The 23,454-nt window shown below is 39.9% G+C and overlaps 1 protein-coding gene across 5 annotated transcripts in view; it reads right to left on the bottom strand.

The window, feature by feature from the left end:
* Positions 1-986: 986 nt before the first annotated feature.
* Positions 987-23,454, bottom strand: part of LOC147035136 (protein argonaute-2) — a 147,883-nt gene continuing 125,415 nt past the window's right edge. For 3 of the 5 annotated variants that reach the window (XM_085894154.1, XM_085894138.1, XM_085894129.1), the window contains 3 exons: positions 17,031-17,132; positions 11,246-11,445; positions 987-10,668 (listed from right to left, as the gene is read on the bottom strand). In XM_085894154.1, coding sequence (XP_085750280.1) covers positions 10,560-10,668; positions 11,246-11,445; positions 17,031-17,132 — 411 coding nt within the window. In that variant the 3' untranslated portion in view covers positions 987-10,559. Of the gene's footprint in view, positions 10,669-11,245; positions 11,446-14,901; positions 15,037-17,030; positions 17,133-23,454 lie in introns of those variants that run through there. The other 2 variants (XR_015061463.1, XM_085894147.1) reach the window with 2 other exon arrangements.

A 23,454-nucleotide genomic window follows, 5' to 3' on the forward strand; every position in this document is an offset into this window, starting at 1 on the left:
TTGATTCAATTTTGGTGAACATCTGAATCCAGATCTGGATACTCGAGTTATTCAACTTTGGAAGTGATTCTTCACCATTGAGAGATAGGGCCAAAAACAATATAGTACTGCATAGCATGATATTTCCAAAATGTATTGGGCCAGATATGATCTCGTAGATCAGGCATTATTTGACTGAGGTATGTGCTCTACCGAGTGCCCTTCTAGTTCTGTCTGTATATATGTCAATTATTTTGTCTGTCTGTTCGTCAATTGCCGACATGTCGCATTTTCATTCTGATCTTCACATAACTTAACCACCTGGTAGTAGATGTAGTCACAATCAAGAAGCCTATTAGTTTGATAAGCCACAAGCAAGAAGTCATATCATGGAAACAAGGCTGAAGACACAGTTAAAGGCAAGGCTTTACAAGAGACAGATGTATTCTGTGGATAGCAGATTGATAAACCACAAACCCTTTTGGTTTCATCATCCTCTTTAATCAGCCTTCAACCATTCACCAAGTCACATGAACAAAACTACTCCATATCTGTCACCTCTGCTCAGAACCCTCCTATTCTCGTGCTCCCACACCCCATTCTCTATCCTCCCCCCCCCCTTGAGGCATCATATTTTTTGGTGGAGGCCCAGGAGCCAAAAACAATACAACATCCTTTACAAAAAAAAAACCGGGCGTAGTGGCGTGCGCCTGTAATCCGGCTACTCGGAGGCTTGGGTTGGAGGATTGCTTGAGGATGGGCGCTCTGCACTGGGCCACGCTATGAGAGGGTGTAGAGCAGCCCGGAATCATGGCGAAACCCAAACCTTATCCCTGTGTCATAAGAGGCGACCAGGGTTGCGGCAGGAAGGGCATCCGGTGTAAAACCTATGCCAAATTTGTATGCGGATCACAACGGATGATCCGCTGTGGCGACCCCTAACGGGAGAAGCCGAAAGATGAACAACAACATCCTTTACAAAAAAAAATCACCAAGACGCCAAAATATTAGAATTATTCTTTTTAATGAAGAAATCACATTTGTTGAAAACATACTATACACTCAAAACTAATCCAATCGACAAGACCACCGCAAAATGTTACAATAAAATACAAATACAATTTAAAATGCATTTTGTGCTACACAATGGAAAACACTTAAAATATAATAAGAAATTCAAAGCTTAAAAATACCAAACATCCATATAAAATAAAATAAAATAATTCCACATGAGGTAAAATGAAAATAGAATCCCAAATATGATGAAATAAAACATGGCCAAAAGTATAAAATTCACATCTCATCCCTTAACATAGATATGCTAGAAGTACCTCGTTTTCATTACTCCATGCTAGATTTATGTTCTCTATAAGAGAAGTCTCGGAATACACTGCTTGAACCCCCTACCCTCAACCCCCCAAAAAAGAAGAATGTAAGGTGGTTAAAAAATAAAACTCCAAAGTAGGTGATGTATGCACGCTTGTAAAATCAGTCAGTCACGTGGCCTGTTTGTGAAGTCATGTACAAACATTCAGCAACAAGTGTCAATGGCAACGTAAGAATTTAAAAAGGGTATTAATCATTCAGAATGATCGTTCCTAAAGCTAATAGATCAATGAACAGCACGGCCTTTTGCAAGTTACTTTTACTTTCTCAGAAGGGCTAAATTTACACAAAACCACGCAGGAAAAGCACAACTGTGGTTTTATGTAGATAACGACAAAAAATTACATTTGAGAAATCCACATCAAAAATCAAAGCCAAATCCCAAACCTTCATTCATGGCAAGGCACAATGACTTATCTGCACATGAACAATGCATTCCAGTAGATGATGAGTTGTGTACAAAGCCACAATGAGCTAATGAAGATCTGTCAAACGTCAAAAGTGTGGGACGATAAAAAGGAGGCATTTTAACCAGACAAGGTAAATTGCGCCAATTGCACCGGAATAATTTGGGAAGAAATTAATTCGGATTGAATGTGCAGCCACAACGATATTTACTGATTTGGAGGCCACTTACCATTTACAAGTGCAAAAATGGTGAAAATTTGACTACCTCTCCCAACCTGTTCCATACATTCCTCTTACTCCCCTTTCCTCATGAACCCACCACTTTCCTTTTTCTTTTACCTCTTTCAAATAATTTTACTTGCATTTTTTTCCTTCCAAATTCAGCATCTCCACCGTGCTAACATACGCAACTTATAGGTGAATTTGAGTTGGTGTGTACTCACCTCTGAGCTGTCTAGCTTAGTTTTGATTGTCAACCCAGCTAAAAACTATAACCCTGATGTTTCACCAGCAGGATGAGGCATTAATATGTGCACTGTATGCTGGAAGGACATTAAGGAGAGAATCCTGCCATTCCTGGTTGGTGGATTCTTCGGTGTCTATCGCTGGCACCTTGAACAAATTCCTACCGGAAATGTGGCTAACAAGCAATCTGGTCATTTTGGACACTTTTGACATCAGTTTACACTGCTTGCTATCTTAGAGTCTCATTACTGTCTGAGCAGCAGCTTTTGCACTATAAACAAATTCACCAAGTAGTTCATTGGCATCTTACAACTTCCAATGCCAACAAGTTCCAAATTCCAATCGGTAGAATTGCAGGTTTGCACAAATCAAAATAAAAATCAATTAAAAAATAATTACATGAAGTACTCAGAAAAAATATGTCCATGTTGCAGAATCCACATGCAGAAGATCACAATTCTTTAAAATGGTATTTCATCAAGCAGTGCATGTGTGCTGTGGACCTTATCAATTTTTATTTTTCTTCACATGTGCTTTTGCAATGAGAGAGAATGAAAATATTGCCCAATATGTAAAACAGCTGTTCACCACCACCTCTTATCATCCCCCCATCATTGTGTCAAAACAGCTGTTCACCACCACCTCTTGTCATCCCCCATCCAAATCCTCGAACTTTTCTACCCCCGATAATCCACCCACACCCACCTCCTTCAAATTCCCTGCTTTCCTTCCTGAAAGTCCCTGTAATGTCCATCTTGTATACCCTGTGTTCCCCGCCCCATCCCTCTCCCTTCCGCAGATCTCCTCATGTCTCTGTTCCCCACTGTTTTGTCCTGCCCACTCCCACCCCTCTTGTCTCATGCCTCCCCTTGCTGTGTGTTGTGTGTTAGCTCTCATACGAACCTCGACAAGGTGTACAAAAAAAAAAAGAAACATCAAGCAAGAATGCTGCAGGAGAAGAAAACAACACGAAACAAGACATTGGAATTGAATAAAAGCAAGATGTGGAAGAGACTTTCCAAGAAGTTTCCCTCAAAGTGCAATGTGGCGAAAATGGTTTCACATTAGCATGAGCATAAACCATTTGAGCCTATAAACGTAGACGCAACACAAATATGCTTCATTGGCTTCAAAAGTCGATGCAATTCGACGAAAATGCTAAAAAGTGCACGCATGTGCATTTGTAAAGCAAATGCAATGAAAAAGAATAATAATTGCGTCCAAAACACGTACACACATTGCAAAGAGCAAAATCACTATCTCAATCAATCTGGAGATGATGAATGCAAGCCAATGCAAAGGCCAATTAACAATGTACCCAAAATTAATGGAAAGTTTCTTCACTGCATACCGTCAGCACATCCATTTCAACATTAGTTCCATTTTCAAATGTAATGCAGTCCAGAAAAATTGTCGATTCGTCCCTTGCCAGATTCTTCACTTTCTTTTCAAGTTAACATCGTAACAAAACGTTTATACTATCCACTCGAATAAAATTGAAATACAACATTACTGCCGGACCCTGACATTCGCAGGGGATACGTTCCTGAACAATGCCACAAATGTTGAATATGCGAATATTGGGGCATCGTTTCGATGGGGAAAAGGGAGATTGGTTCCCAGCGGTTCGTGATTCATAAGGGGAAATCAAAAATCCCGTGAAAAACCATGAATACGCCCGCAAAAAAAACATGAAAACGCAAAGCACAGGGCCACAATAATAGAAGGCGGTCAGAAAAACCACGAATATGCGCACAGAAAAAAAAACCCCAAATACATGAAGCACAGGACTGTAAATGTAGAAGCAGGTCAGAAAAACGATGAATATGCCCACGAAAAACCGCAAAAACATGAAGTACAGGGCCATGAAAATAGAAGTAGGTTAGAAAAACCACGAATACTCCCGTGAAAAAAAACCGCAAATATATGAAGCACAGGGCCATGAATATAGAAGCAGGTCACATTTTATGAACTGTGAATACCCGAGGTCCGCAAATAGCGGAACTGCGAATGTCAGGATCTGACAGTATAAGCAAACAGAAATGGAGAAGCAAAATTCAAACAAAGATTCTATAAGAATATCCTGTAATTCCTGTGCACAAATTCAAAACAAAATATATGTACCAAAGGAAAGTTTATGGCCATCTTATTTTCACTAGCAATAAGGAATAACTAAATAAGATAATTTGCTTAATTGATCTTGTTAAATTATTAATTACTGCCAGTCCCAATATGACAATGAAAACTTTGAATCTGTTTGAATCTATTGAATTACCAGCCCAAGCTCTTCAATTTGTTATTGATATGAGCAAAGGTCGGAGAATTTGGAGAAGTGAGATCAATCGGTACCACTGAATGAGCCAATGAGTGAAAGGCTTTTGTACAACTCGCGAGTCAAGAGGTTAGTCAGAGAGAAAGTAATGCCAGCACGAAAATAAAACTCAACACCTGTTTACGTAACAACAATTTAAATGTTTTGAGGCTATAAATTAACTTGTCAGACAATACATCACTTACTATAACATAAACATCAAAGCCACACTGCATATTAGGTAATTGCAACAAAATCAGAAGCATTTGCTTTTATGTCTTTAAAATTCTGAAAAATTTGGAAAATGAGACTTTTGTTGATGTTTCAGAATAACAATGATGCAAAACATTCACAATTTTTTTGAAAATGGCTACTTGTTCACCTCAACTCTTTTGTCCTCACTTTTCCTGTCTGTGGAACCACCTTCTTGTGGATCTTCTATCCCACACTTCACCACAGGGCTTCAAATCAGAACAGTACACTGCCATTTCATACCATACCTTATCCCTACCTGCAAATCTTTTCCACCCCACATTAACCATACTTAATCTAATCTGCTGACATGCAGGTTACTGTGTTGCTCCTCTCTCCTATTTTCTTGTTCATTCATTGAGTCCTTGCTTATTTTGTCCAACTGTTGCTCAGTTGTCACATAGTTGCGTTTTTACCGACACCTCACTCTTCTGGAAGCCTCGATATTGTAAAAGAAAGTAAGTAAATGTCACAACTGCAAATAACAATGAAATTAGCAATTTGCAAAACTTTAAATATCTTGTGCACACGATAAAAGCAATGCTATTGTAGCAATTGTACTCGTATCAGTATCAACTTGTTTTCAGAGACGAAAACATATTCAAAGTAGGCAAAAATATCGTTAAGTGTTCATCACGGGATTGTGGATGTTGATAGTAAAATGTGGGAATATAATGTGGAATAATCAGCAAGTATGTGCAATGCTAATGTTTGAATTTGTACTTTTTAAAAGCAACAATAAATGAATCCACAATCATACAGTGGCCGGATGGATGTTAAAGGAAAAGTGGAAAATGATAACTCTACCCCTAACCGATCAAGGGCTCCAAGTAGGCTGTGCACTGCCATATCAAGTCACCACCCACATCCTTACCCCACAATTATATTCTTCCCACATGAACCCTTTTTATCCAAACCTCTAACTTTCAGGTAATTGTCTGTCTGTCTGTCTGTCTGTCTGTCTGTCTGTCTGTCTGTCTGTCTCTCTCTCTCTCTCTCTCTCTCTCTCTCTCTCTCTCTCTCTCTCTCTCTCTCTCTCTCTCTCTCTCTCTCCTTTTCCTGTCCATTCATTCCCTTGCTCATTGTGTCCAAGAATTGTCCCATTGCCCTACTGTTAGTTCATACCATCACATTGCTCTTCCACGAGACTCAATCTTGGAGGAAAAAAATATATATAATTGCTATAATGTAATTAGTATTAGCACACACATACAATAGCATCTTATGACTGTATTACTTTCCCTCTTTTATTTATTGACTTAAATCATTACACATCCTGGAACAGATGATAAAGAAATGTTTTTGTTTTGTTAATGGTGTTGTTTACTAAAAAAATATTTCCTCCAGAAAAACCAACATTAAGCTGTTAAACAACTTTTAAAATACTTTGGATAAGGAAAATAAACAACAAAAAACTTTTTTTCTAAAATTAAATCTTCAGTTATAAAAATGAATAAAACAAACAAAAATTAATGCAATACATAAAATCTTAAAATATAGACATAAACCTACAATTCAACATTGCATAACAGCACGCATGGAAGCATTTTGTGTAATGGGGAAACTTGTTTCCCTGAGTGCAAAGGAATAAAACTTAAAGATGAAGGAAATGCATCTTAGGAGAGTGAAAAAAGCACCTGAAAGCTAAAAGATTAATTGTAGTAGATGTATAACCATACATGCAGGATTTGCAGGTTCAATGTTTGCACTGGCCATTACAGTACAACAGCAATTACCAAGCAAACCGTACATCTAAAACAACATTGGTACTTTCAAAGACTGCCCAGCCAAAAACAAAAATAACTAGAACGAAAATCTTTGACGTCGCAACGTTGTGAGATATGCCTCCGCCCACATTATTACATCATTATACATACTTGCACCAAGTTTGATTTAAATCCTTGAACCCAGATTTAAAATATTAAATAATTCTGGCTGCTCGAACATACATCTGATCAAGTTGAAATTTAAAACCTATATTCCACGTGTCTACTCGAACATAACTGACGTTTCACATCGATTGATGAAGCGGTTCAAGTGAATTTTTTTTATAAAGAATTTCGTTCAAACCAATATGACTGCCAGACCATGTGACATATTAATTATTTGTGAACAGCCTGGTATTCCCAAGGCTTGGAAAACATGCAAGTAAAGTTTCCCCTCAATCTGTCAAGCTATTCTGGAGAAGAAGATTTTAAAATGTTTATTCTTCAAAAAACATCATCGCTGCCAAACCATATGACCTAGAGTCCTAGACCATCATAGGTGGAGAACTTTTTGTTCCTCATGGATAGGCGATCATGCCTGTAAAGTTTTGCCTCCATCTGTTCAGCCGTTACAGAGAAGAAGGTTTTAGAAGGTTTATATGTTGAAAACAATGTCTGCCGAACCATGTGACTGATGACGTCAGCAATTTTTTTGCCAATTTAAATTTAGCCCTAGATGACCCTCAAAATTTTTCATACTGATCGGATAAAGCGCTTGACATGTGCAATTATGATGTCATAACGAAGCCACGTATGACATCAAAAAATCACCCTTGTTTCCCATGGGGAGTGCTTCACATGTGCCAAGTTTCAATTTTTTCCATGGAGCCGTTTAGGAGATACAGAGGTCCAAAGTTTTTCCTTTTTTCCAACATGGCTGCCACACCATGTGATCTATGATGTCATAGTTTTCACAAAAACATTCTACATGAGTAGTCACATTTATGGTGAAAATTTCGTGAAATTTCTATGGTTAAAAAAAACCAAAATCATGCTGACCCGCTTCGATCAGATGCTTGACCCATGACATCCTCTTTACCAAATCAAATTCAGAATGGGTGGCCGATCACGTCTTTGGAGTTTCACGTTGATGAAAGTTTCAAGACTATGCAGGGATGATCCACTACTGTTGCTGGAAATATTTTATTTAACAATGACCTCATCAGTCACATGGTGTGGCAGCCACACTGGTTTAAAATAAATAATTAATCAATTGTTTCTCTGAAACCGTTTTACCTATCATTATTAGACTTTGGAGTTATGATGCATTGCCCTTGATGCATACACGTGACTTAAAATGATGTCATCAGTCACATGGTGTGGCAGCCATATTGGTTTCCAGGAATATATTTAAAAATTATACTTCGGAAACTGTTGTCGCGATTGATTCGAAACTTTGCAGTTGTGATCCACTGCCATTGCTCCATGTAACAAAATATGTTTCACATTGATCTGTTAAGCGATTTTGGAGAATTTTTTTTTTAATTTTCGGTTTTCAAACTAACATGGTCGCCGCCCCACATGACTGAAAACGTCGTAATTATCATTATAAAATTCTGCATGAGTAGTCGCATCTGTGGTAAAAAAAAACTTTGGTCAATCGGCTAAGCGGTTGCAGAGAAAACAGAGAAAATTTGCATGGTTGTACGTACGTATGGACGGGCAACCCAAAAACATGCCACCGGCGACTTCATCACCGGAGGAAGAAAAATATTTAAAACTACCTTAAGAGTGAATATGCTTGTTCAACTGCCTCCTAATTTCCCACATTGGGATTTATGTTCTTGACTGGTTTGAGGTTCATTGCCGAGGGTCTGGGATGTCAGCGTACTGCATCTGAAAGTACTGTACATCATCTTTTAGAGGATACCTAAAAGCAGCTATCCTGTCTTGCTTACAAATGTCTGTGGGCATTAACGATCATGTGGTATCTTTCATATGTGATTCCACATTTTGGCCAGTACCGGTGCATAAATTCCTTCCTCGTGGTTGGCGAAGTTTTCCATGCCTCGTCATCATACTCCTTGTTCTTGTGCTAACAGAACATGCTCAGTTATGCATCGCTCTCTTTTGCTGACAGCTAACCAATTATTTATCCCATAAAACCAAGAATGAATTCCCCATCCTGAAAGAAAGAATTTTTTTTTTACTCCTATGTCATTTGAAAGGTGAAAACTACTCCAGGGAGCTATGTAGGTGGACATAGCCTTGTGGTATTGCACATCTGTATGATTTTACAGATTTGATCGTGTATTACGAGGTACATCCAATGCCTATTGACCCAATACATTGGTCTAGTGGATCACATGACACTGCGGACAACCATGTTAACTTCACCTAATAAAAAAAAACAAAAAGGGTCTTCACTTACATTTCCTCATTGTTTTGGCTGGGCAATATAAAGCAACTTTCAATTCCAAACCCTAAGTCAAAAACATACTATAAACTCGGAGATAGACAATGAAAAAAACTCATATGCCAGCTGAACGTTATACAACAACAACAAAAAATTTAATACTTTCAACAAATAAATGAGATTTTACGTTGAAAGGTATTTTCCTGCAAGTCTTAAAAAATTGCACAAATTCTGGGGGCCATTGTCATTTTAAAACCACCACATATTTTAGTGCATAATTTCTTTGATTTGGATGATAATGCTGCTGATGTGTCATGATGCTCTCTTCAGAGTTCTTATGGGACATGTACAAAACAAACCCACCCCACACTGTAGCTGAGTGCAATTGTATGTAAAACTAATCAATTGGCTTGCTGTATAAAAGTCGTTTCAAGGAATAGCTCCAAAAATATTCTACTTAATGCCAATGTTCTCATTATTTTTGAAAATCTTCACCAGAAGATTGAGCTTCCCAAAGATGAAAAATGGTTTTCTAAAACAAATGTTCGCTATTTTACCAGAATTCATTAAATTCCAACAGTTATAACACGAATCAATTATCCTCAGCATACAGACATTATAACCAAAGCTTTCAATGAATTACTTCATGCAGCACAACATTTAAGATTCCCCATCACCCTCATGTACAAAAAGCAACATCGTGGAAAAATAAAACACGATAAACTTATCACTCACTAAAATGATCGAGAGTTGCAAAGCTTTGCCGAAGTTTACGTTCAACTGGCTGCTACATCAGTGCTGTGCAGGTCATGCATCCATTTTAGCAATAACAGTATGCTTTGGAAAGGCCATTAAGCTGGCTGTCTTCTATCTTTCCTTTCACTTTGCAGACTGAAGACATTATGGCAAATTTTGTGAGCCAGCCTCTCATTTTAAGCTGATTAATCGCCAACAGCATATCAACATTTCTACCCGCAATGACTAAGCCTCTTTTGATGATCTCCAAGAAAATTAGATTTTAGTGATGTTATAAATATACATTTCTTCCTTCATTGATATCCACACATATATCACATGATGTAGTGGGTGAGAGATCATTCTGATAATTAAAAAAGTGTACAACGGATGAATAAAATAAAATGTTCTCATGAAAGTGGATCAATTTTGCATGACACATTATCCAGGCCAGACAGTTTGGGGAAATAGTATCATCTATGCATTAACACAGATTTCTATAAAACAAACACTGAGTCAATCTCCTCTCAAAAACACACACACACACACAAACACATGCACACACACAAATGCTACCTTTGACCTCTGAGGCATGCTTTGGCCCTGATGTTATCATGCATGCTTGCCCAAAGTTCATCAGCCAATGACTTTTTCCCAGAACATACATCACCTTCAGATTGCTACCTTCCAAAAAATAGGTAGTCTGATAATTCGACAGACCGTCCAGGGTCAACAGGAAAAACAAAATGGCATAAAACAACTTGGGAAATGGCACCGCTCTGCGGGCCTAACCTGAGTCTAAGTGCAGAAAGGAGAAGGTACCCAAATTTGATGACATGTTCATGGGTTTGTGAAAAGTCGCAACAAACCTCACAGTGGGTCCTCCATTAAAACATGTTCATCAAGCAAAGTACATTGTCTGCAATGTGTCTTGGTGGACTTGAACGGCCTTAGCTAAGGCCTGCTGGTCTCTCCCATTGCTCTGGCCAGACATGTGGCTCCCTTCAGCACTTCAATATCCATCGAAGTAAAAGGACAAGAAGAAGAGAAGTTGGAAGATGTGAGAAGACATATTTGGGGTGCAGGGTAAATGGGGAAGAATGAAAAGAGGTATTGTATTAATTGTCATGTCACTATTTATGTTTATTCTATGACAAGTTCACAGAATCAACATTTCAGGATGATAAAAACATGTTCTTTTTTGTGTAATGATGATGTGACAAACCACAAAACAATTTCATCAAGTTCACAACTTTCGAGAATTGTGAACTTAAATTTTCACCATGATTAATTACATTGCACAACGATTCTTCCCACCTGTCCATTGTGTTTGATCACCGCCATCCCCTTTACATAAAACCCACCCTCCCCATCACCCAAACTATGTCAATAAAAATGAAGTTTGTGTATATCTGCCATATACATTTTCCTGAAACCCTGAAAAAGAAGATGATCGCAAAACAAAAAAAGATCTCCAACTTAAAAATAAAATAAAATTCTTGTAGAAAGACATTCCAAACTCAAAGAAAACAAAATAATGAAAACCATTGATGGGCGAAGATGGGCAATGGGCGACGATGAACTCACCTGTCGTGCTCCTTGTCAACCAGGTGATAACGTGCTCGAAAGGCAACCAGATGGGCATAGTAGGCAGGTGCAGGGATAGAGACAGAACGTGTGCAGCGTACGTAAGTGTGGCACATCTGGTAGGTAAGTATCTGCAGTTCATCTGCCAGGAAGTGGTTGTCATCCCAAAGAACATGGTAATGTGAAGGGCGACTTGTTCCCTGCAAAAAATCATGTTTTTCAGGAGACACTGTGCAAGATGGGCAGCTTCCAAGCCGGTTAAACTACCTTGGATAAATCATGCAAATTTGTCCTTCATAGAAAGTGCCTGAAGAGAACACTCTTAAATTAATATGCTGGAGACGTTATCTTTTCAGATTAAAATAAACACTGCAATGCGAAGTTGTCCTATCTGTTATGGATCCTATTTCCTCTCCCACTGCTTTGCACAACTTCAACTAACTTCACAGACTTCACTGGCAAAGTCATACAATCCCCATTACATCATCTAAATTTACTTACAACTCCTTTTATTCTGTTCAGCCCAGTCAAGAGTCAACTTGTTTCAGTGTTCCCCATATATTTGATGATCTCACAGCATTTCGGAAGGCGATGCTACCAGCTCAACCATCATGGGATTATTGTTGTCGTCTCAAATTATTCACTTTGTCATTGGATTATATTGTTAAGGCTGTGGAAATTCGCATTACACCATGAAGGGCCCGAAGGTGAGATATCTCTAAGTACATGTGTAGTTAGCCCCAAACCCGTTGTTTAGAGGGAGTTTATGTGATTCATTCGGGCTGCGACGCTTTGAGATAGCCGTTTTTCTGTTCTATCTTTATTTTCAACCAACCACTTCTCAACCACCATCACACAACAACCACCAACCACAATGCTGCTTCACAACCACCACAACCACACCTGCCTCTCAACAACCACGCCATCCTCACCGCTCCGCCAGCAACCGTCAACATCTCCACGAACACAAAAGGGGAACAACAACAACTCCCACCCTGGTTTCTCTGGTAAACAAGAATGACAGTTGGAAACTCAACTCCCGCCCCGATTTCTCTGGTAAACAAGAATCACGGTTGGAAACTCAACTCCCGCCCCAATTTCTCTGGTGGAATGTCCCCCCCCCCCACGTGCCGTGAAGGGAGGGGCGGGGTGCCGGGGAAATAAAAGGGTGCACGGAGGCGCCGCTAGGAGGAAGTCATGTCAGACGAAGTCAGGTTAGAGGAAGTCAGGTCAGAGGAAGTCAGGTCAGAAGAAGTCAGGTCAGAGGAGGTCAGGTCAGGGCGGTCGGTGAGAGTGTCAGTATCAGTCGGCGGTTCATGGTCTTCTGCCCATCTGGGTCTTGGAGAAGCGGTCCGTAGAGCGACCCGCTCGTTGGAGCTTGCAGTCGGTGGAGAGTCCGGACGTCGCGGAGGGGACGCGGACTGGAGGTGCCGCTCTGCCAGCTGTGTCACGCGGACCTGCGCGTTCGTACAAGGAGCGCCGGAGAGAGCTCGCCCACCATCGCACCGCGAGGGTGCAGGTAACCTGCAACGGTCTTGTGGGACACGTTCGGTCTGCCAAGTCCCACGCCATAAAGGCCCACGGGCCCCATCTGCCCCCTTGTCTTTGAGGGTGGCCTTTTCTTTTGTTTTTGTATGGATCTTGTGGCGCCGTGTCTTGTTAAGTAGAACTGTATAAGTGTTGCCGTGTGTACGCATTAGTCGGTCGTATTACATTTGCTTTTTGTGCATAATTGTTTTAATTGCTATATGTGCATTTTTCATTCCTGTATGGCTGTATATGTGTGCTCTCCATGTGTCATGTAAATAAAGTGCTTGCATGTTGAACTGCTCCCGTTTCGCTTTGTCTTTTCTCCATTGACTCTCCATCCTGCTTCACGTAAAGGGTTCGTAGCGGGTGCAAGATCCCGGTAATTAATCTGAACAGTCGAGGTTGATGATAACACCGCTCGGTTATCCGGATAGTACGGAACGGGCCGCCCAAGCGGCTCGTGTCCAGAGTCGACCTGCGGCGAGGTACGATCGCCCAGTTTACCATCCGCGTGGGTACTTACGTAGGTCGAGTTTGGCAAATAACCCTATCCTATGCGGGTGGCCGATTGGCACGATTGTGGTGAGGTCGAAAGGCCCACCCGTGACTGGCTCCGGGCGATAGTTCCCGGAGGGTCACGACTGAATTGTCCGTCTGGTGGGTGATGTGCCGCGATTCGAGTCACGTGGCCGTTCGCACGCCGGCGGGTGCGAATTCGCAACAATATTTATTATTACAAATTCCTCCAGTGCATTAAAAATGCCAATTATATCCCATCAGCCAATCAGCCATCCTTCATAGGTGTCTATGCTCATATCTAATAAGAAAACAGTAAAGTGAAATAATTCACAATGACTGAATCCAAGCACTTTCCAATGACATGTGATTAAATGAGAAGGGCAGTTGGAAGAGTGCATACCTCCAGCACGCACTGCCCAATTCAGTCAAACATATCGGGGCCAATATATATATATATATATATATATATATATATATATATATATATATATATATATATATATATATATTAAAATATCATGCCATATATATCATTTTGACCCCATTTCTCAATGGTGAAGAATCACTCTAAAAAATCTCGTGTTCGGATCTGGATTTGGATCTTCACCAAAATCTAATCAGTTTGTCCACGTCACATACCCAAAATGTTCTCCAAGTTTTGTCCAAATATGTCTCCAACTTTTTGAGATATCGTGCTATATATAATTTTTGGCCCTATCTCTCAACGTGAAGAATCACTTAAAAAACTGGATCCGGAACCAGATCTTCACCAAAATCCAATCATTTCATCCATGTTACACACCTAACCTGCCTACCAAATTTCATCCAAATCCGTCCGACTTTTTGAGATATCCTGCACACAAACAAACAGACAAACAAAGAAGAGGACATCGTGCAGAGCACGACACTTGCAAAATCCATGAAACAAATTTGACCTCAAACATCCCTCTATATGTTGAATTCAATGGTTGAATTCAATGACCAAATATGCAACTCCTCTTCAAATTTCATGTCAATAGGATGAAAACTTACAATTTTACAAATTCAGCCTTTGTTTATCATTTGGACTATGTTGACCTCAAAATAATTGGTGGTTGAATTCAGTGACCTGATATGCAAATGTTCTTCAAATATCAAGTCAATTGGATGAAAATTGAGGATTTTAGAAATACCACCCAAGTTGTTGACCTTGGGCCTATGTTGACCTTTTGGTCCATGTTGACCTCAAAAATAATTTGCTCGTTGAATTCAGTGGCCAGAAAAATAAATCCTCTTGAAATTTCAAGTCAATTGAATGAAAATTGAGGATTATAGAAATACCACCTTAGTTGTTGACCTTGGACCTATGTTGACCTTTTTGTCGATGTTAAGCTCAAAAATAATTGGCTAGTTGAATTCAGTGACCTGAAATATAAATCCTCTTCACATTTCAATTCAATCGGATAAAAATTGAGGATTTCAGAAAATTTCGCCCAAATTCGCCTGTGTTGACCATTTGGTCGATGTTGACCTCAAAAATAATTGGCTAGTTGAATTCAGTGACCTGAAATATAAATCTTCAAATTTCAAGTCAATCGATCGAAAATTAAGGATTTTAGAAATCTCACCTAAGTTGTTGATCTTTGGCCTATGTTGACCTTTTGACCTCAAAAACAATAGGCTTCTTCCTTATGACATGAAAACAATGGGCTTCTTCTCTACCATGTGGTGAAGTTTCGTGAAGATCAGTTTAAAATTGTGACCTGTAGGCGATAAACAGACAGACAGACAAACAGACAGAATAACAAGAAGACGTTGTGCAGAGCAAGATACTCGCAAAATCCAGAAAACAAATTTGACCAAAAAATAATTGGTGGTTGAGTTCAATGACCCAATATGCAACTCTTCTTCAAATTTCACGTGAATCGGATGAAAATTGACAATTTTAGACATGGCACTGTAGATGTTGACCTTGGGCCTATGTTGACCTTTTGCTCCATGTTTACCTCAAAAATGAATTGGCTGGTTGAATTCAATGACCTGAAATATAAATCCTCTTCAAATTTCAAGTCAATCGGATGAAAATTGAGGATTTTAGAAACCTCACCTAAGTTGTTGACCTCAAAAATAATTGGAGGTTGAATTCAGTGACCTGATATGAAAATTCTGTTCAAAATTCTAGTCCATCGGAGGAAAATTGAGGATTTTAGAAATTAAAAAGATTGGTTGACCTTTGGCCTCAGTTGACCTTTTGACCTCAAAAACAATAGGCTTCTAGCCTATGTCCAATTCTACCATGTGGTGAAGTTCCGTGAAGATCTGTTAAAAATTGTGATCTGTAGGCGATTGACAAACAAACAAGCAGACAGAGACAAGCCAGTAGGCGACATGGGTGGTCACTAGACTAAGCTGTAGGCGACATGGGTGGTCGCTAGACAAAGGCAAATTTGAAATATGTAGATAAGAGAACACATCAGATGGCATTTTTGCCATTCGTTGTTCCATACGTTGTCCATTCATCATTTGTGTTCGATTCCCTAACCCTACGCTAGGGAATCCCAACGAAACGCTGGGGTGAAAGCATATAGTAATATAATTGCATACTAGTCATACAGTTTTTGACGGATCGGGCTGATATTTTTTGACAAAGAGGTTGATTACAGTGAGCATAAAAGCACGGAAGCCGATTTTTGATTTTCGAAAAAAATATAGATAAAAATATTTTCCGGATTTTTTCAAAAATTTCAGAGTCCCGTTGCTAGGCAACAGTGGTGACCATAGCAACGGTGCTCAAAAGCATACAACTGGATCCTGGTATGAACCTACCAGTCAAGTTTCATCAAAATCGGTTGACTCCTCTGGCCTCCAGAGCTGTCCATTACATACAAACAAACAGACAGACATACATACAGACAGACGGAAAACCTGAGAATAACGGTCGTCTAGCGACCACCCAACAGACATACAGACAGGTGGAAAACCTGAGACTAAGGGTAGTCTAGCGACTACCCCAAAACCTGCGACTAAGGGTAGTCTAGCGACCACCCAACAGACAGACAGACAGACAGAGTAACAAAATCGACTAACCAATACACTTGAAAAATCTTCGATTTTGCAAGTAACAAACAGACAGACAGACAGAATAAAAAAATCGACTCACCAATATACTGGAAATATCTTTGATTTTGCAACTAACAAATGGACAGAAAGGGATGAAAACATAACCTGCTCCCACCTTCAGTAGTGGCGGTAATAAAGTCAGAATCACATCCATTTGCGGTATTAGGTAAAATGTTTTTTTTATTTTTAATTCACACCAACTTCGTTTACGACTATAAAAGTGACAATTTCAAATTTAAAACTGTTCACTCATGTGGATTTAAAGATTGGACTTGATTATTAGTCACTCTTTATCAAAATGGTGTGTATAAAAGCAAACATTGATCACAGAAGATGGAATAAAATCCAAGTCACTACCACCAAAAAACTCAACACTGCTGTAGTTTTATTTTGTAGATAATTTTATGTGTAGGATTTAAAGTATGTTTGCATACTCTTCTAAATCTATTTTTTCTTTTTTCCCAAATCATCACACTCTACCCCCGATGCCCTCTCATTGATTTTGTCAATTTAATCTCCTACTTCTCCACCCCAACCATGCACACAAAAATATACAGCCCCAAAGGAAGATTATGTCATTGTGTTTTTACTTGCCGGAAGATAAATTATTTTTCCCTATTAGACATTCTGCTCTCACCTGGATTCCAGCATGACTACAGAGAAAGAAGTCAAACTCTGTAGGATGAGTGATCTTCGTGTCCACAGTGGTGCCAGCAGGAATATTTCCACTCTTTCCAATCTGGAATTTTTACCGACAAAGCCCTCGTTTACACAAAGGCCATTGGGTAGCAAGACGTTACAAATTTTATAAAAAGTCACATGATAAGCATTTAATATAAAATTGCATTTTTTTTCTCTTAACATAGACAAGCAGCATGCTGGTGATCACCACATGGATGAACGAGAGGGGGAGCACTCGGTAGAGTGCAAAACCTCCGCCGCCAATACTGCTGAGTCACTTAAGTGAACCTGATATCCTATTCATTGCAGGTCAAAACGGATCAGATTCTACTGAACCACGATTGAATAAACTAAACTAGATCGACACGCATGTAGAAATGCCAAAAAAATAAAATCGAATTTTTTTTGAAAAAAAAGTTGCAAAATTTCTGTTTTTTTTTTTTCCTCAAACAAATATTTTTGGGGGGTTGGAAATCACTTAAAACATGTAGAAATGCAAAAAAAAAAAAAATCGAAATTTTTTTGAAAATAAAGTTGCAAATTTTTTTTTTTTTTCTCAAACAAATTTTTTTGGGGGGTTGGAAATCACTTAAAACATGTAGAAATGCAAAAACAAAAATTCAAATATTTTTTCAAAATGGCCGCCAGAGCGGCCATATTGGACTTTGTACCAAGTCCAAAATCTAATGGCATGATCCTTGGACCATACCTAATCCCTCCACTAAGTTTCGTCGAAATCCGTCCATGAGTTTTTCCGCAATACTTTTCACAAAGAAACAAACAAACAAACAGGGGTGAAAACAGTAACCTCCGTCCATCTTCGATGGCGGAGGTTAACAACCAATGAGCAATGTAGAGATGTTGCAAAAACTAAAGTGTTAAACATAATCTAAATGTGGATATTAGGTGTTTTGTGACTGAACTTGCTTTTTAATCGAGGAGTATGGTCGTACTCCATATAGACTATAGAGGGATGATATGGGAGAAAATGGCCACCCATTCAAATGTGTACACAATAATATGCTTATAAAGTACTATATAGTGAAGTCATAAGCATTTAAAAGCCATACCTTTTATTATCGAGCGTTTCCTGAACTACCATGACTTAAAAAGATACCAGAATACATCGCTAAAGTACCACATCAGGAGATCGCCAAAACGCCAATTTGTACTTCTTTTTCTTCTTCTGGTTCTTCCCTTCTCAAAACAATGTAAAACTGTAGCCCAACCTACCTCAATAACTGCTGAAGCCATGATGGTGATTCCAATGTGAGAAAGTCGCTTTGTTTCTGGCTAGTGCATGCAACCCAAAATTTAAAAACATGTAAAACATTAATTGTTTTATTGGGAAAACAAATCAACTGTAAAGGTGGACTCAGCCAAGCCAGGCCAGGATCATGGGAGGGTGGAAAATAGACAATGGACCGAACTATTCCAAAAGCAATACATATCCAAACCATCACCCAAATCAACTGAAACAAGGATTAAAACAATTTAATAACATAGATGGATTTAATCCATTCCAAAATAACTAAATATATAAAACATTAAGCATATTATTATTTTTTTTAAAATGGTACTCGCATCATTTCGCATATGTGAAAATCCACATCCTGGACTGAACCAAAAGCCAGGATTGCATAATGTACCATAAGCTGAATTTAATAATATAGATGGATTTCATCTATCCCAAAATAACAAAATAAGTGAAACATTAAGTGTTATATTACTTTAAAATATTGCAGAAACAAGAAAAAAAAAACATTAAAAAAATGTAAAAACATAGAGGGGATGAAATCTCAAAAAAACAACCAAATAATGTCGGAATGACACATTACGATGCCACAACACGAGAACACAATCCTCTTATGGATTACCATCATGACATCGTTTGACATTTTACTTTTGTTGTGGGATTGTGATGGACGAAGAATAAGAATTAATAAGAAGAATAACAATGAAGATCTGAATCTGGAAACGAGAATTATTTAATTTTTCAAGTGATTCGTCACCATTGAGAGATAGGGCCAAAAACGATATAATACTGTATAGCATGATATTTCAAAAATGTGTTGCGCCCAATGTGTTTTGTTATTTTGTATACCTTGTGGAGGCTCGTGTGAGAGCTATCACACAATGCACAGCAAGGGGGGCATGAGACAAGAGAAGTGGGAGTGGGAAGGACAAAACAGTGGGGAGCAGACACATTAGGAGATCTGTGGAAGGGAGAGGGTGGGGCGGGGAACAAGGGGAATACAAGATGGACATTACAGGGACTTTCAGAAAGGAAAGCAGCGAATTTGAAGGAGATGGGTTTAGGGTGAATTATAGGGGGTAGAAAAGATCAAGGATTTGGATGGGGGTGATAGGTGGTGGTGAACAGCTGTTTTGAAGGCCTGGAGAGAAGAATGGGATTGAATGGAGTGAGAGAGTTTATTCCAAAGGTGGGGAAAAAGAGGAATAAAAGGGTGAAGGTGAGCAGTGATTCGTGATCTTGGTAGTTTTACCAGAAGGGGTTGTTGGCGGACCTTGAGCGCCCTGCGGAAATGTGGTGGGGACAAATCGCAGAGAGAGCAGGGGGGACGAGGATGGAGAGGAGACGGTAGAAGACAGAAAGACCACCGACCAACCTGCGGTGAGAGAGTGAGAGGCCCAAAGTCTCAGCCTCATTGCAGGAGATGCCAATGATCCGAAATGTCTTGGTTTCCACAACGTGAAGCCGAGAAAGGTGAGAGGCAGGAGCACCAGCCCAGAGGAGAGAGCAGTACACCATCAGGCTGGGCACAAAAGCTTTGTAAGTGGTCAGGAGCTCAGTTGGGCCAAGGAAGGACTTTGTACGACGGAGGATTCCCAGTCGCCGACTGGCTTTTTAGGCGAGGTTTGAAATGTGGCTTTCCCAGAAAAGATCATGGCAGATAGTGAAACCCAGAAGCTTGAAAGAAAGGACTTCTTCCGGAGGATTATTGAGAAAGTGGATGGGGGGGGGGTTATAAATGGTCCTTTCTGAGAGACATAGTGAGAGTGTGAGATTTGTCTGGATTGAAAGACATGTTCCACATGTTGGACCAGTTTGTGATTTTACTCAGATCTGCAGTGAGCGAAGAAGCTGCTGCCTGCTGGTCTGAAGGATGACCGATGGTACGGCAGAGGTTGGAGTCATCAGCAAAGAGATAGAGAGGATTTTCCAGAGAGTCGGAGAGAGAGTATTCTCATGGATCAGGCATGACATGGCGGAGGTGCGCGCTCCACTGTGTGCCCTTTTAGATCTAAGTTTGGTTTGACTGCTTGACAGGCAGAGAGACTAAAATAATTATCTCACTCCTCTCTGCGCATGCACAATCGGGATGAATTCAGAGCCAGAGTACCGCTAAACTACATCTTCATTTTCGGATTCATGTTCAAAATATACATAAAATTGAAATTAAGCTATTCCTTGATCATAAGCTGATGTTTGTAGATAGGTACACAGACAGACAGACAGACAGACAGACAAAGTGAACCAATTGCTTTGCTTTGCACATGACTGATTGGGTCTAGATATTTTTTTTTATTAACCTCCGCCATTGAAGATCGGAGGTTACAGTTTTCACCCCTTTCTGTTTGTTTGTTTGTTTGTTTGTTTGTGAACAGTATTACGGAAAAACTCCTCGACGGATTTTGACGAAACTTTGTGGGAGCATTAGGTATGGTCCAAGGATCATGCCCTTAGATTTTGGACTTGGTCCAAAATCCAATATGGCCGCTATGGCGGCCATTTTGAAAAAATATTTGAATTTTTTTTTTTGCATTTCTACATGTTTTAAGTGATTTCCAACAAAAAAAAACATGCCAAAATTATAATTGCAGCTGATTTTGGAAATTCAGGTGGATATACCCACATAAAATCAATTTCTGTCTCAAGGATTCTAGTTATGATGAATGAATTGAGTAAGTAATTGTTAAAAGTAAAAGGGAAAGTTGAAAACTATAACTCTGTGAGCACTGTTGATGTCAAATTGAAAGAATAGGATATCAGGTTCACTTGAGTGACCTAGCAGTATTGGCGGAGGAGGTTTTGCACTCTACCGAGTGCTCCCCCTCTAGTTATGACTGCTATTGGCATTGCATGTGGTGCAGGTTTGGGAGCCTCAGTGTTCCACATTTCTGTCTATGCTGTCGCGAATGAATTGCCAATAAGCGATGAAACTTGCCAGGTGCCTGTGCCACATGGCAGAGACAATGTGCTTCTGTGGCAGACGGCCGTTGTTGCTCATAGTTCTCGCAGCTTTGGCTGTTATTGCTGCTCCATCAAGCTGGTGGGTTTCATACATTATTTAACTGATGAGATTTGCATGCTTACAAGTAAACGATGGTCTGATATTTCATCGTGATGAGCCCTGAAAAGGTAAAAACCATGATTGATGGCTCCATTGTCCTTTCCTTGTGTCTGGGAGTTTGGCAGTTCAAACTCCGGCTGAGTCATACTGAAGACTTTTAAAATGGTACATGCTGCTTTTTTGTCTGATATTCAGCATTTTAAAGGATAACTGCATGGACAATCCCCATAGGTTGGCATCCACAGGGAGGAGGAAGTTCCACCTTAGGAAATGCCCCACTGAGTGAGGTGAGAAAGGCGGTGCCATTGTTGTTGCCTCTCTGAAACCCAAAGTGCCCCAGGAAGTGATGGCACTTCCCCATTGCCCAGTGGCTGTGTTTGTCTTGTCCAATAGTCTTGTGTTGTGCTCGTGTATTCATCTGTATGTCCACATGTGTGAAATGCATGTGTTGCAGCTCCACAACGAGCCTTAGATCCTGTTGAAAAAAATACTTGGTTGATCCTCCTTTAGCTTTGATCACAATGTTTATGTGGTGGGGCAATGATGCGACGAGGTGGTTGCATTCATCTACCATGATGGATTCCCACCACTCGACCAGTTCATCCTTCAGTTATCAAAGCATTTGGGCTTTGACTGCATTCAGCTTGCGTTTGACAGTGCACCATAGATTCGCTATTGGTTTTAGGTCTGGCAAGTTTACAGGCCAAGGGAAAACCCCAATGTCACGCACAGAAAGCTAAACTGTTGCAGATTGTGCGCTATGCGCCGGAGCTAGGTCTTGCTGGAAGATGAAGTCATTGTCACCAAATAACATGTCAGCAGTTGGGATCATGAAATGCTCCAGCACATCTCAGTCCACAGCTGCATTAACTGTCTGATTCAGCAGGTTGAGAGGTCCGACAACCACAGTACTCATGCCACCACATACCATCTGGCTTTGCAGAAACTTGATGCTCTGTTGTAGGCAGGTCGGGTGATATCTATTTTTGAAGGTGCCATACTCAAGATTCCTCATCACCAAAAGAGATTAAAACAAAATAATTTAGTCCATGAACGTAACAGCTGTCCACTGTTCCGCAGACGAATCTCTCTCTCTCTCTCTCTCTCTCTCTCTCTCTCTCTCTCTCTCTCTCTCTCTCTCTCTCTCTCTCTCTCTCTCTCTCTCTCTCTCTCTCTCTCTCTCTCTCTCTCTCTCTCTCTCTCTCTCTCTCTCTCTCTCTCTCTCTCTCTCTCTCTCTCTCTCTCTCTCTCTCTCTCTCTCTCTCTCTCTCTCTCTCTCTCTCTCTCTCTCTCTTTCTCTTTCTCTTTCTCTCTCTCTCTCTCTCTCTCTCTCTCTCTCTCACACATTCAGTAGAGGCTTCATAGCATGCACCAAGCAATGTTTTTGCTAGACCGGAAACTGTTCTTTGCAATATAGGCCAACTTCCTGTCATCTCTTGACATGGTGATCTGCTTACGTGCAGAATTATTTCTGCATGATGCGACACAATGCCCAATGCGAAGCTCTTGAAAGATGTGAGATACTGTGGACAGCCGATTTGTCTGGCATTTCCGACTGTGACTTCGTATCATCGGCGAGTGCCTTGACCACTACTTTCCTCGTTTCAGAGATGTTGCACTTCCTTGCCATGACGAGACAAATTCGTACAGTGCAGTACACATGAATCAGGAGACCTTACAATCTATGTAACAGAAATGAAGTTAATTTAGGTTCGTAACTCGACATGAAATGTCATCTGTTCGAATTTTTTGACACAGGAAATTGCGTATTATGATATTTTGACATGGGCATCCAGTATAGATATGGCCATTGATTTTTATTAGAAGTACATTTTCAGCATCTTTTTACATTTTACGAGAGAATATTGTTCAAACTTTCTTTGGATGTCATATGTCAAAGTAGTGGGGCAACTTAGCATAACAATTGTGCATTTTGTGAGGAAAGCACCAAATTTGGCACAGTAGTAGCTTAACATATTATGAACAGATTTGGATATTGGGCCATCTCAAATTCAGCCGCTGATGGCTGTGGCAGCCATTTTCCACTGGCATCAAAAATTTTGA

Source organism: Eptatretus burgeri, chromosome 1 (genome assembly GCF_056783735.1).
Source record: "Eptatretus burgeri isolate ZD-2024b chromosome 1, Ebu_testis_v1, whole genome shotgun sequence".
In the NCBI taxonomy this organism is placed as follows: Eukaryota; Metazoa; Chordata; class Myxini; order Myxiniformes; family Myxinidae; genus Eptatretus; species Eptatretus burgeri.